Here is a 15,509-nt window from a genome sequence, read left to right as displayed (position 1 = left end):
CTGAAGAAGGCGTGTTTAGCCAAAACACGGCCCTGTGTTGGGTCCTCTTATGATAAACGTGGATAGAGTTTTTATTATGCTTATTGTTTTTATTGCTATTGTCAAGAATATTTTGAATAAATTATAACTCAAGGTCCGAGAACATTGACTAGTTAACTAAAAATTAATATAATAATAAGAAAAAAAATTAAACCAAAAACTTGAGAGAGATTTATAATAAAGGGAGCTTTTAAAACAAAAGCATCATTCATTTCTTACAAAAAAAAATTAGGAAGGAAAAAAGGGACCTGCATTAAAGTGCAGAAGAGGAAAACTGTGCAAGAACTGCTGTTCAAAGGCACTACGGGTAACAGGATAAACTCAGGGCTCCTTTTATCAAGCCGCGTTAGTGGTTTAACGCGCGTAAATCCGCCGGCAGCGCTAGCTGCTACCACCTCCTCTTGAGCAGGCGGCAGTTTTTGGTCAGTGCGGGGGTTAGCGCATGATGAAAGTGGCGCGCGTTAAACCCGCTAGCACGGCTTGATAAAAGGAGCCCTCAGTCTCATAACTTAATACAACGACCTCCATAAAATGGCCAAGAGCTACCGGTAAGTATAAAAGTACCTGTCTCTAGACAGGTATGTATGTATGTATGTATATATGAAAGTGCTGTTTGATTTTATTATGATATTTTCTTGCACTTTGTATAAGCGGGTTTTCGGGGTGGGAGCAACCTTCCCATGCTCCTGCCCCGTGCAGATCGCCCATAGGAAATGGTTGCCTTGAGCTCCCGTTATAGTCTCGAGAGATTATGGGAGCTAAAGGCAGCCATTTCCTATGAGCGATCTGCATCACTCCTGCCCCGAAAACCCGCTATACCACCAGGTAAGGCTTAAGGGGGAGGCTTACAGGGCTTAAAATAGCCCAAAAAATTAAAGTGTTTTTTTTTTTGGTTTAAAAATCACGAATAACCGAATTCGCAGATGCTGAAACCGCCGATTCAAAGGGGGAAGTGTATAACAATCTGTCTAGAAGCAAGAGAATCAGCAGAAAATGTGCCTATTGTGTATAGAAAATCCCCATCAGGCCAGGAAACCTACTGAAGCAATTAAAATAAAAATATGTCCTCACTCTGCCCCATTCAACAAGGAGCCAAACGGCGCCTTGATTTCACTTAGAATGCCAAAAATGCTTAAATAAATAAATAAGTAAATCTAAATTCTTAAAAGCTTACGTTTCCGCAGAGAAAACCAGCATTTACCAACTTAAATGTCTGGATACTTTGGTAAAACCGGCAGATATAGCCCATCGACACAAACATTCAGAAGCAGCAGTTAAATAACTTTACAACCAGCATGTAGAAAGACTGGTGGGAGTCCTATTGTTTATTTCTTTTCTAATTCATGCGACATCTTTGGAAGACCAGCTCCATTTTATTCTGAATCTGCTTGTTGACTACAATTCTGATATATCCTATAGATATAACATTAGCAAAACGTGCTGAGAAAGGAGTGTGAAGAATATGGTATTTCCATTACAGGATTATCTTTCTTAGACTCACATTCAGCAGCAAAATTTAAGACACAGATTATATCCTCTACATACTCTGGTTTAAAAGAGGTTCATTGCTCATGGTTTGTGCAAAATTAAACTATTTGGAGAACATAATAGCTATACTGGATCAGACCAATAGTTCATCTAGCCCAGTATCCTTTTTCCAAAAGTGGCCAATCCAGGACATTGCCCAAAATACAGAAGCTGGGGGCATTGCAAACGTAGCCGTTATGACATGAAAATAATCAGTATCTAGCACTTTTAATGTACAATGCTGACAAAAAGTAAAATATTCTGCATATAAAACTACCAGGAGCCAACATCCAAATCTTTAGTAAAGATGCCATTTGATTACATCATAATGCAGCCAGTTTTGTCCTCAAAAAGGCATGATTTAATTTGGTCAAGACCTGAGCCATTGAAGGCAACATCAGTTGTTTCCAAGTTGTAGCCAATGGGAGCCTGCCTGCTGTTACTATATAAGGAAGAGTGGGCGTCTTCCTCTTGCTCGCACTCTGAGGGGGGGGACCACATTCAGTAAATTCCATTCCAACTGAGATCTACCCTTTTTTTAATCAATAGATTAAGGATTAATTTGTACAAGAAAGAGAACCCCCTCCTGAACTCGTAAGCACAAACTTTATTATTGCCTCAACGTCTCCCTTCTTTCTACTTCTTAGTTCCAACCTAAAAAGTAAAATCATCCTTCAGCTTTTATCCACAAGGAACAGGCAGAGATAAAATAGGGTGGTCACCCTATTATTCCACTTGAATACACAACTGATGCAACAAGCCAATTCCAAATCAAATACTTCAAGACAGAAACTGCTCTCTCCTATATAAAGAGCACAGAGGAGAAAGGGTCAAGTAATAGCAGTGGGGCCCTACAGGGGCAGTCTGAAAATGCTTGGGCTTCCATTCAGTGCTTAAAGTGAATTGTCAGGCGTCATCTGCCTCACTCCCCTGCTGGATGCTCCCAACTGACTTGCCCACAGCAGTCATTGAATTCATTTCAATGGGACAAAAAAGGCCATGCCCTAATGGCCCACCCTTCCTACCACCAAGCCTGGGGCCTTTAATGTCAGGAGATAACAGAATCACTTCCTCTGGGCTCTGCTAATGATCAGTTCCCTGCTGTACAGTCTAACAGGTAAACCCTTCAACAGTAAAGCCAGGGGGCGGGGGGGGGCTGCTGGCTCTCATTCAGCAGGAGAGAAACCAGACTGTCTCATTTATAGCACCCTCCTTCTTCAATAAAAAAAAGCTGCTGCAAAAGGAATGGGGATGAAATGGACTAGCCCCTCCTCTTTACAACCCTTTACCCTCACATTTAATTCATGATACACCACGCTTCAGGGTTGGATTTTTTTTTTTAACCTATAGGATTGTTTTCCACTCCTCTCCTCCACAGAACAGGGAACTCCATTTAATCATGTATTGCTTATTAAAAGTATCTTGCTTTATTTAAAAAGGAATGGTAAAACAAGAACACATTTAATAAATTGCAAGTAATTCAAAATGTATCCACATTTCTAAACTTAGATGTGAGCTTTATTTTTTTGCTAAAAGAAATCTCATTTTATTGCAAAAGATTCAGACAGTTACCCTGGAAATTGAGTGCTAGAACTCTAATTTTCAAAAATCTCTCTCATTGTGCTTGAGGAGTTAGCTGTTATCTGTACTTTAGCAAGTCTCTCGAATTTTGTTAACTTGAGACCCTACAATTACTTTTTTTTTTTGCTCACTCTGGGCCCTGAAAATGGCAAGGATGGATCAGGAAGAAGTATAGAAACATAGAAAAATGAAGGCAGATAAAGGCCAAATGTCCTATCCACAGTAACCATTACCTCTTCCTCCAAGAGATCCCACATGCATAGAAACATAAATGCATATGAGTATTTTATACCACATTCATATCGTCTGAGTACAGGTCCTGTATATCTTGGTGGGAAAGGGAAGACATCTTATAGTGGAACTTAGCAAGTAAAAATGTAATATACTAAACTAAACTAAATCTTGGACTTGTATACTGAGTCATCCCTGAGAAACAAGGCTCGACTCGGTTAACAATAGTTGTAGTTAATAGAAAGAATTGACCTCATGGAAACTGATCTGCTAGAAAACGATGAGTAGTTTTCAGAATTTTTTGAAAAACTTGAAGGAATAGACAGGATCTTATTTGAGAAGGTAGGTCGTTCCAAATTGCTGTTAGGAAGGAATGACCAATTTTACTGATAGATCTGGCACCTTTTACAGTGAGGAAAGAAAGTTTAAATACATGGATAGTTCTGCAACCTGAAGATCGAGGAATTTAAAGCTAGCGGGACCAACAAATCGAAGATACCAAGTAAGATTTTAAAAACTATGCAGGTACATTTAAACTGAACTCTCAATTGAAAAGGACGCCAATGTAAACTCCTTAACAGAGGTGAGATATGGTCATACTTTATTTTACCAAAGATCAATCTTGCGGTTTAACATTGCTTTGATATGGACTGTTGAGCACCACACAGGTCTTTTTATCTGCTATCATTTACTATGTTACTATGTGATGAAACCAAATGATGCAGCTCATAGGCAATTAAGGCTTGAAGCTTACTTATCCTTCTAGCTGAGCTTATTAGAAAGAGGACTTTTCACATAATATGCCTGAGTAAAGCATATTCCACTAGCCCAAATAGTGGCTTCATGAGAGATCCAAGGTGGTTTGATATGAAAAGGCCTGTTCATGAATCCAGACATAGTACAGCCAAATAACTGGAAGCTTCTCAGAGCATGATAGGCCAAGACAATGCTGAGAAGTACTCTGATGGAAGAGAAATTGAGGCCTACTACAAACAGTGCAAAATAATACCAGGAGAACAATGAATAGGATTAGGAGTATTTGTGAAATACAAGATGGAAAATCTCTTCCTAAATTAAACCTTAAGTTTGTATACCGCATCATCTCCATAAAGATAGAGCTTGGCACGATTTACAGGTAAATTCAATAAATGAGGGAAGGACATAATAAGAAATTAGAGGTTATGAAGAGGATAGCTAGCTTTACATTTTAAATAGATAGCTTTACTCTTTGGAGAAAAGCCAGGTTTTCAGATGCTTTCAGAATAATTGGAATGAGCCTAGGTTCAGCAGCGGGGCAGGGAAGTTATTCCAAATCTCAGTGCATTTGAAGAAAAGGGATTTCCCTAATTTACCTGCATACATGACGCCTTTTAACGAGGGGAAAGATAGTTTGAGTTTGTGAGCGGATCTGGTAGTGTCAGGTCTCGAAGAATTCCAGGGTAGTGGAATTAGGGGAGGAAGAAATCCATGTAGGATCTTGAATATTAGGCAGGTACATTTAAAGTGAATCCTAGAAATCACCGGAAGCTAGTGAAGTTTTGACAGAAGCGGGGAAACATGGTCAAATTTGCTTTTTGCGAAGATCAACCTAGCCTAGGGTTAGTGTTGCTGGGCACCAGAGAATTGTAAGTGACTGATGATGGAAAAGAACCTCTTATAGTAGCAACCTATTCATTGAAGAATTTTGCTAGGTCATCCGCTGCTGGAGAGGAGGGGAGAATAGGGGAGTCATTTTTAGAGGTTAAGGAGCGCCAGATGTTAAACAATGTGCTGTTCTGGTTATTGGGTCTGGTGATTTTGTCACCGTAAAAATTCTTCCTTGCTTTTTTTTTTAGTACTGTATTGTAGAACTTGATACTGTCCCTCCAGGACTGTCTATCTGCAGGGGATTTTGATTTTTTTCCATTTACGCTCTAGTACACGGCATTTCTGCTTTAGTTCTCTCTGGTATGGAAGATACCACGGGGCCTTACGGGAGTAGGAGACCGTTTTAGTAGACAGCAGTATGTAGACTCAGAGAGGTTTACCCAGTTGTGCCAGTTGGTTTCTGGGGTATCAGGTTTGGGACAAAAGGAAAACAGGTTGAGAAATTGGGTCCAGAACTGTTCACTTGCAAATTTTTTTACGGAAGGTAATAGATTTTGTGGCGTGGGGTTGAACCCCAAGGTGAGACATGAAAATGGGGAGACAGAAGAACCTAGAAAATGGTCGGACCAAGGGACATGTTCCCAGCAAACACCTTTGAAATGGTAGATATTCCTGGTTGATTTTATTTATTTTTTGCAGCCACTAAGATGTCTGGAACAAGCATTAGAAGCTATGAGCTGGATGTTAAACATTACTAAATCCACATGCTGTCAGGGCTAGTGACTTGGGACTGGGATGAAAAAAGGAAACCTTATTTGCATTGCCGATCACTCAGAACATCTGGAACCTGCATTGAGTTAGAAGTACTGGTCTTCTGAGCAAGAAGATTCAGTTTTGATAAGACTAGCAGGTTGCTGTAAGTGTCATGGTGTTTGGCTTCTGTTGAAATTTGTGCAGGGTTTTCACTATAAACAAGATGGGGGGATAAGGGTAAAGGTCTAAGAGCCAGACCATAAACTTAGATTTCAGCAGCCGGTTCCCAGACATACACAGCACTGTATACTGTATATTATATTCAGGCACTCTTGTCTCTAGTGGGTCACAATCTAAGTTTTTGTACCTGGGGCAATGGAGAATTAAGCAACTTGCCCAGGGTCAGAAAGAACTGCAGCAGTTCCTCAGGATCACAGTCTGTTGCACTAGCCATTAGGGCCTTCGCTCTGAGGCCCAAGCTATAAGCCAGTGTCTTGCAAACTTTTTTTAGCCAGGGCACACTAAACCTGGAAGTGCGTTGGTGTGATGATATCATGCCAACGTCGGCGCTTGCGCAAAGGCCCTTCAAATGGGCCTTGCGCCAAGGAGAGAAGAGCCGGCAGAGAGAAGAGGTGCTGGCTTCGGGAGATTGCTTATAGAACGCGCCTCTCTTCGCTGGCATCTCTCCTCTTCCCAGTGTACCGCAGCACACCTGAAATCTAAGGAGGCACACTGGTGTGCTGCGGCACACAGTTTGCGATATACTGCTATAAGCCAAAAAGGATCCATATCCTCCATGAGAAGCCTGGGCCCTCTCAGAAAGAGAATTAAGGATTCTGCAACAATCAACTGGCAGTGCTACCTAGATCATAAGAAATGGATTTTCACTTCCCACAGGATCTACCTGATCAAGAGCCACAGAGTGAACTCAGAGATTCCACCTCTGTCCAGAGATGAAGATAGTCATTCATCCATGTTGAAGCCTGTTATTTCCTGTGGCTGAAGAACTTTGGGCATTGTGTTCTGGCTGGATGCCATGAGATAGAAACAAGAAGTCCCCAGCAAGCCATTAAGATCTGAAAGACTGAAGGACAACTCCATCAAACCCTTCCTCAGATTCAGAGTGCCTACACAGAAAGTCCACTTGAACATTACCTATGCCTGCAATGGGGGCCATCAAAATTCCTACCAGATGTCCATTTTGCCCAAGAGCAAATCCAGACAACTTTCAGTGCCACCACAGAGTTCTTAGCTCTGCCATGCTTGTTGAGGCATGTCACTGCTGCCACACTGTACAACCACACCCTGACCACCTTCTCATGCAGAAGCGGTTGGATGTGTCACAGTGCCCAAGTGAATAGCACTAGCCTCCAAACAATCAATACTCCATGAGACGTCTAGCAGGGACCAACATTTCTATACATCTTATCTAGGAAGTAGGTTTCCATCTCCCACCAAACTTGCATCAGTGGTGATCACAACCCAGTCTGGAGGATAGGCTACAAGTCCCAACATATCAGATGATTTACAAACTTCTACTGAGCAGGAGAAGGACCTCGAATTGCTAAAACTTGGCAGACAAATTGGACAAGAGCCCCCACTGAAGGGGACTCATAAGTTCTTGCCCATAGAACAATTTTAAGTGTCACTGTCATGGAACTATGAGCTTGAGGTGCCTTCTGCACACAACCTCGAAGCTACCAGATGACTGCTGGCATAGTTCATTAACCAGCAAAGGTGCTTGAGCAACTGGCTACCTGAGGTATCAGCAGCCTCAAATCCATCTCAGACGACTGGCTGATCTGGGCCATTCAAAGTACGGATGGTCTTAATCACCCTGCCTGCACAGGTGGACCACCACCACAATGACCTTTGAAAAAGGTGTGCAGGGCCAATGCCAATCCAAATGGGAACACCTGAAACTGCAACTGTTGACCCAGAACAAAGTGCAGGAAGTGTTTTTGTTTGGCTAATGACAATATGGAAATGGGCCTCAATGGACCACATATCAGAACTCCCCCAGTCTGACCACTAAGAACACCAAGCTTAATGTTTCCATTTGAAAAATGAAGAGCACAAAATAGGAGGTATTAATCCCCTTCAAATCTAGAATAGGCTGGATGTTAATAATCTTAGTCACCACAAAGTACATGTAATATAGTGAAGTTGCAGCAGGCATTCTCCGAGGATAGCAGGAAATATATTCTCACATATTGTTTGTTTGTTTATTGTTTAATTAGTTTTTGATTAAACGCTTTATCGATTCTGCAAAGCGTTGTACAAAGTATTAAATAAAATAACATTTCAACAAACATAAATTACAATATAACATACTTTCGAAAAAAAAACTTTAAGACGAACTACTACACATACTAGGTTAATTAAGGACGAACGAACAAAAGACACATGAAGGAAGAAGGGAAGAAATACAATAGCTATAGTAAATGAGAGAAACATTAAGGGTAAGCACAAAAGGGCAGGAATTAATAGAAAAAAGGAAGACTAAAATAACTTTAGTTAAAATCAGCTTAAAAAAAGAATAATAAAACTTTAGTTAAAAGCATCTTTAAAAAGGAAACATTTTAAGTTGCTTTTGAATGTTTTTAAAGTATTTTCCATTTTTAGATACAGTGGAAGAGCGTTCCAAATCGTAGGAGCTGTTACGGAGAAAATGGAGGTTCGACGTGTGCCAATTATTTTTAAGGAAGGAATAACTAGATTAGACTGGGATATGGATCTCAAAGATCTCGGTGGGTCATATGGAATCAATACTCTATCTATGAAAGCTGGGGAATTAGTCTGCATAGTTTTGAATGTCAAAAGGGCTATCTTATGGGTGAGGTCATCTGACAAAGCCCCAGTAAGGATGCTACCCAGTGTTCTGTATCCTTCGGAAGCTTTTGGCAGCATTGTACTACGCATGTGCCTTCCCACCTGACATAAGTATGCAGTATCGATAACACAATATTACAACTAAAAGAATACAACTCCTAAGGGAGGTGAAAGAGGATGTGAGAATACATTCTGCTGTCCTTGGAGAACACCTGCTACAAATGTCTCCAAGGACAAGCAGCAAATGAAGGACAATAGGGACTTGCTATGGCAAGGCCAACCAGGAACCAATGAATCTTAACTTATATACTACAGTCTTGTTGTATTCTGTTCCAGGCTACATTCCCACAAATGGAGGGCCTATCTACCATGCCACTATTCCCGTGCCCTATCCTCCCAATTCCTGGATGTTTCATTTTTCACAAGAACATAACAATAGCCTTACTAGGTCAGACAAATGGTCCGTCTAGCCAAGTAGCCCATCCTCACGGTGGCCAATCCAGGTCACTAGCAACATTCCATGCTACCGATCCAGGGTAAGCAGTGGCTTCCAACATGACTGTTTCAATAACAAACTATGGACTTTTCCTCCTGGAAATTGTCTAAACCTCTCTTAAAACCAGCTACGTTAACCACTCTTAACACAACTTCTGGCAACGCGGTCCAGAGCTTAAATATTTCCACCTATTGGTTTTAAAGGTATTTCCCTGTAACTTCAGTTAGTGCATAAGCTTTTTGAAGCAGTAGTTTTGCTTACAAACTATTTCTGTATAGTTAAACGTTTGGTATAAGAACAACTATTTAAACAGCTCCGTTAAAGAGTAACTGGTTTCAGTTACACCTGCAGAGGTGGTACCCCTTACACTGATTATATTCAATAAGGACTTTGGAACCCTGGGGGATTCTGATAAAGTCTATTTATACTACTATCTTGGTAGCCTATAGAGAACTATTTGCATTGTCAGCACTAACCCCCTCCCCCAAAGATGAATAAAAGTAGGTGGCAAGGTCAAGCCTTGTGGGGGGGGGAAGGGGGGTTAGGGTCAGGGAGATTTTAGGGCATCAGATACATATGCATCTTTTGTCAGAACACTACTGTTTATCCGGAAAGATGAATTTTTCATAGAATTTATTACTAAAAAAGGCCAATTTTCAAGTTTCAGTTCTTACTGTCATGTTTCAATAGCTCTCATCCACAGAATAGTAGCAGTAGAATGCATAACTCCCTGAAAGCAATGATACAACCAGCCAGGACAAGCATTAACCAACAAACTGTTACGTGCAGCATTATTCATTTATAAGTAACAATTTGGGGGAAATGTATTTTAGAAGGTGTTTATTTAATCCTGCATAAACTATTCAACATAGGAATACCTATATCCTTATCCAAAATATATAGGGGGAAGCTATCAGTTTGTAGCAGTAAAAACAACTGAAGTTGATGGCATATTATGGTGAAATTTGTTCTTACTTGTTGGACTTCCTTTCCTTATGAACATAAGAATAACCTTACTGGGTCAGACCAATGAGCCATCTAGTCCAATATCCCATCTTCATGGTGGCCAAGCCATGTCACAAGTATCTGTCAAAAACCCAAATAGTAGCAACATTCCATGCTACCGATCCAGGGCAAGCAATGGCTTCTCCCTGTCTGTCTCAATAGCAACTATGGACTTTTCCTCCAGGAACTTGTCCAAACCTTTTTTTTTTTTTAAATTTCTTTATTCATTTTAAGCCATAAGTAAATGCAAAATAAAATACAATCATATAATTCTATAAAAGCACTTAAATACAATTACAATTATAATCTATGACAAAAAGATTATCACCCCCCAATTATAGCTAAGAACTACACTCAAATTGAGAATTGAAAAATACATTCCAACCCGCCCTCCCACCCTGGACATGTTTGACCAAAGGGCATAATCACCAATCACTCTTTGCAAAATTTTGTCAATGGCTCCCAAATCTTCAGAAACTTCTTATAATATACCTGATGTATGGCCATATTACGTTCCATCTTAAAAACATCACTCATTGTATAACCAGTTGAGTCTCTTAAGTAGTTCACACTTAAGACAGCAAACATTTTGGGGAAAAATTCCTCATTCAAGATTTGTCACGTTGTTACTGCAGCAAGCAAAAATTTGTGAAGAATCACCTGAATCGCCTGGCGCCCTTGCTGAGCATCTGCTAGGAGTTCAATGGTGAGGGCCCGTGAGTCCTGAAGAGCATCCTGGAGGTAGATAAAGCTGTGGCCAGTGTGGCGCCCCATGGTACATTCCCGGCAAATAGGGACCGAGCAAGTATCACAGTAAAAGTGCAGTACCTGGAAATGAGCAAAAACAGAAAAACAGACATGAAACCAGCTACATCGGAAAGGAATATAGAGCACTGACAAAGTATACAGCATGGTGCTTGGAAAAGATTCCATGAAGCAGCAGGGGAGATAACCATATGAGTCAAACCGCATGGAAACTGTACTCTTCTCTGAAATACAACATGCAGAAGAATCCCAAACAAACATTTTCTCCACAAGATGGAATGCATTGGTTAAGCCTGGGAAACTTGAAAATGCAGATGTAAAGGGGATAGGACTTGCATACTGCTTTTTCTGAGTGGTTTACTCAAGAGGTTTTACATATTTTTTTTTAGACTGGTACTTGTTTTGTACAGGGGGAAATGAAGTGTTAAGTGACTTGCCCAGACACACAAAGGGCTAAATGAACTAAAGTCAGCAATCATTGCTAAATCTGTTTTTACAGCTTTGACGACAATCACTTTTAATGACCCAATGCACAAACAGCCCGCTGCATTTTTCCCCTTGATCGCCCATTTTCTGACCTAGCCATGCAAATGAGCTAAAACCCCATGCAAAGTAGCTGAGCAATTGATACACTAACATCGCTTGGCTATATAAAAAAAGGGGTTGTTAGTGATCGGAAAAACAGACAAGTCTGCCTGTTTTAATTTTTTCCATTTTTTTCAATGGCACAGATATTTTGTGTGTGTTACACACACAAAATATCTGTTATACACACAAAATATCTGTCCTATTTAAAATTTTTTTTTTAAAAAGTCTCCTTCTGCCGATGACGGCCCTCCCTGATGACCCCTGACAAATGCAACACGAGAGAAAACTGCCAGGAGGGTATCCACTTTCTCCTGCCAAGCAGAATACTCCCGTGCCATGGCCCCCCATGCACCAGACACCCCCGAGCCACTGTCCCCCCCATCCAAACCCATACAAAATGGAAGGAGGAATGCCCACTCCCTCCTGCCACTGAACGCTCCCCCAACCCCCTCCCCCACCTTTTTTAAAAGTTGGAAGCAGGAAGCCCGCTCTGAGGCTTGTGCTTCGGGCCCGCCAGTCCTAAATGATGGGCCTTCCCCGTGCATCATGTGGTGCACAGGGAGGGGCCAAATGCCCTGATTGGTTCAGTTGCCTAAGGCCCCCTCCTCTTCTAAGATACTGAGATTGGAGTCCAAGGCCATGATTGGCTTGACCAATCAGGGCTTTAGGCTCCTCCCTCAGTATCCTGGATACAGAGGGCAATGCCTAAGACCTGATTGGTTCAGATGCCTAAGACCCCTCCCAAGGGAGGGGAAGGCCTGTCATTTAGGACTGGTGGCCCGAAGCAGGAACCTCAGAACAGGCTTCCTGCTTCAAAACGGTATGGGGAGGGGAGAGAGGAGTCCGGAGGCAGGAGGGAGTAGGCATCCATCCTGTCTTTTTGGGAGGGTTTGGGGGGGCCTTGATGCCCGGGGGGTTCATGGTGCAGGGGTGTTCTGCATGGCAGGGGGGCATGGGCATCCCTCCTACCTATTTTTGGGGAGGGGGAGGGGATTGGTTCAGGGGGAGGGGGTTAGCACGGGGGGGGGGTTTCTCTCTTTTTTAAAAATGGGGCAGATGGTGTGTGTGTAACACACACTCTTTTCCCGGAGCTCTCCCTATACAGACAATAGCTTGTTTGCGGTTTTAACTCATTCTTTCATCATTTGGGACCCCTGATGAAGGCGTGTTTTCCGAAACACGGACCTTGTCGGGTCCACTTGTTTGTTTTTAACTGCATTTTATCTATTGTTATAATAAACTTTGCCTGCATCATTGTACTCTCGTCTGCAGTTTTCTTTGTTTTGGTTTTGCCTTCGTACTCCTGACTGCAGACCCTTGTTGGTTCTCCCCTTTGTTGTTTGCTGTGCGTAAATCATGCCACTAGATGCATACTTTTACTTGAACTAGGAAGAGGAACTCCTTGTTAACGAGTTTAGAAATACACCTATGCTTTTGAATTTTTTAAAATGCCTGATTAAGATTACTCACAAAAAAGTACCCACACAAAAAAGGGCTGCAGATATAGCGTTTTCCCTTGAGCAGTTTAAAAGTGAGAGGTGCATATACTTTAACTTTGAAATTAGTTGAGTCTACACTTATGCCTGTAGGTGAAATACAAACAGACATACCGTATTTTTCGCTCTATAAGATGCACCTGACCATAAGACGCATCCACTTGTAGAGGAGGAAAAACCAAGAAAAAAAATTCTGAACAAAATGGTGTGCCCTGTACCCTGTCCCCCCCTCTGGTGGTCTAGAGGTAGGCCAGGAAAGCATGCGTCTAGTGGTGGGCACGTCTAATGATAAGCATGTGTAGTGGCAGCCAGCTCCAAGCCAGTCAGCTCGCCCCCAGCATCTTTATTTTCATCCCCCCAGTATCTTTTTTTTCATCCCAACGGTCCAGCGTGTTTTCCGCACTCCTGCCTCGCTGGACAGCTGCCTCCTGATCTGTTCCCCTGCTCTCTTCTGGCAGCGGCGCTTTTTGCTTGCCTGCCTGGTCCCGCGCCACACTCTGAATGGCAAAAAGTGCGCGCCTGCCTCATGTACCGCTCTGCCGCTGCCAGAAAACAGCAGGGGAACTGATCAGGAGGCAGCCATCCAGTGAGGCAGGAGTGCAGAAAGCACGCGCTAGACCACCAGGTTGAAAAAAAGGTACGAGGTTTTGGGTTTTTTTAATATTCACTCCTTAAGACATACCCTTATTTCCACCTACTTTTTGGGAGGAAAAAGTGAGTCTTATAAAGCGAAAAATATGGTATTTTACCACCTGTCTCATTTACATGTCATGAGCATCAGCTAATAATGTGTGAGACACACTGCATTAATACATTAATGTCCAGTGTTAACAACCTTTAGTACAGTGGACCTTTAGAGAAACTTGGTCGAGGATAAAGTTTCAGGAATGGCCTACTATTTAGCTACAGATGTGAAAGCGTATACTGATGGATTTTAGAGATTCTAAGTGCAACAGAAAAATGCACAATGGTTATCAGGGGAGGCACAGAGGAGAGAAGGTATTAATATGCATCAGTCACAAGAGTTCTTGTACTACTAATCTCAAGGTTGCCAAACAGTGTTACAAGACAGTAACGAGAGCTGGAGGCATATTAGATTGCACAGGGTATGTACTGCCAAAATTATAAAGGAGGTGATAATGCTTTAAATGGGAGTATTGTGTCCAACTATAGAAGCTATAAGTGAAACAAAAAAAAAAAAAAAAAAAAACACACCCATTTTTTAAATCTTCTACTGTCTATGCTTAATTGCTATCTTAGAAGTTGCAGGTCATGCACAGCATAACAAAAAGTAGGAAAAACATACAAACACGCCTCGTGGAATAATTATCCACTCTCAACCATTGGGTTTCCGAGAACTGTATAGTAATGAAACCACCCCAATATCCATGCTTAGTGATATTAGAGAACAGCTAGATCAGGGGTAGGGAACTCCGGTCCTCGAGAGCTGTATTCCAGTCGGGTTTTCAGGATTTCCCCAATGAATCTGTATGAGATCTATTTGCTTGCACTGCTTTCAATGCATATTCATTGGGAAAATCCTGAAAACCCAACTGGAATATGGCTCTCAAGGACCGGAGTTCCCTACCCCTGAGCTAGATAAAGGATTAATTGCTAAAGTATCATCTCTGGATTTAGCCACAGCATTTGATCCAACTATTCATTGCTTCATGCCTATTTCAAAGAAATAGGACTGGCTAAAAGTTTATAAATGGTTTTGCTTTCTCTTATTATATTTTTAATTCTGTTTCCCACTGTGCTCAAAACTCAAACCCCAAAGCACAAGCTCTGTACTCGTTTAAATATATTTGAGCCCTTTAGCATTACTGACCCAACAATTTGGTACGATAGCGCACTTCTTTTTTGCTAATGACATCCCAATTTGTTGCCTAAGATAACCCACTTTATCCCAACCAAAAATCATTCAATGAAACTAGGATCGCCAGGTTTCCTCTTAAAAAAAAAAAGCTGGGAGGAGGGACATCTAGCCCACCCCCAGTCCTACCCCATTCCACCTTTAGCTCCGCCCCCACATGAACCTCCCTGCATGTGTGACATCACGTTGATATCCATGCATGTGCAGAGGCCCTCCAGATGCAGGCCCAAGCTCGGGGTCTTCCAACACGCAGACAAACTGCCGGGTTTTGAAAATCCCTCCAGGCACCCGGGGACAGTCCTCTAAAGGAGGACAGGTCTGGGTTTTCATGGACGTCTTATAACCTTAGTTCTAAACAAGATAGTAAACTGGAAAAGTGCTGCTGAATATTAGTGGCCGACCAGCTCAGTGGGTGTGCATGAGCAGAGATCACAGTAAATACGAAGGATTATGAAATGTCTTAATCTACATGTGCCCCAATTCCACACATAGTTTCAACCTCCTATGGTGGTATTTTATTCAGACGCCTACTTGTCTGTTATAAAATTGCACTTGGAGAATGACACAGGGACAGGGACTTGTGACTATCCACAGGGTGTAACAGGGACAAGCTTTGTCCCCGTGTCATTCTTTAAAAGCTAGAGACTAGCCTTCGACAGGCTGTTCCAACTAGATGGACGGCATGGGACAATTCATCGTGGGACGTTTCATCACAGCCTGCACAGGGAATGTA

General features: G+C 41.9%; 1 protein-coding gene across 1 annotated transcript in view; it reads right to left on the bottom strand.

The window, feature by feature from the left end:
* Positions 1–15,509, bottom strand: part of TRIM71 (tripartite motif containing 71) — a 95,336-nt gene that overhangs the window by 14,872 nt on the left and 64,955 nt on the right. Inside the window, exon 2 of the mRNA XM_033930098.1 lies at positions 10,712–10,879. Coding sequence (XP_033785989.1) covers positions 10,712–10,879 — 168 coding nt within the window. The remainder of the gene's footprint in view (positions 1–10,711; positions 10,880–15,509) is intronic.

This window comes from Geotrypetes seraphini, chromosome 2, assembly GCF_902459505.1.
Source record: "Geotrypetes seraphini chromosome 2, aGeoSer1.1, whole genome shotgun sequence".
Lineage (NCBI taxonomy): Eukaryota > Metazoa > Chordata > Amphibia > Gymnophiona > Dermophiidae > Geotrypetes > Geotrypetes seraphini.
Note: the sequence above shows the minus strand (reverse complement) of the source record. Positions and strands in the feature narration are given on the sequence as shown.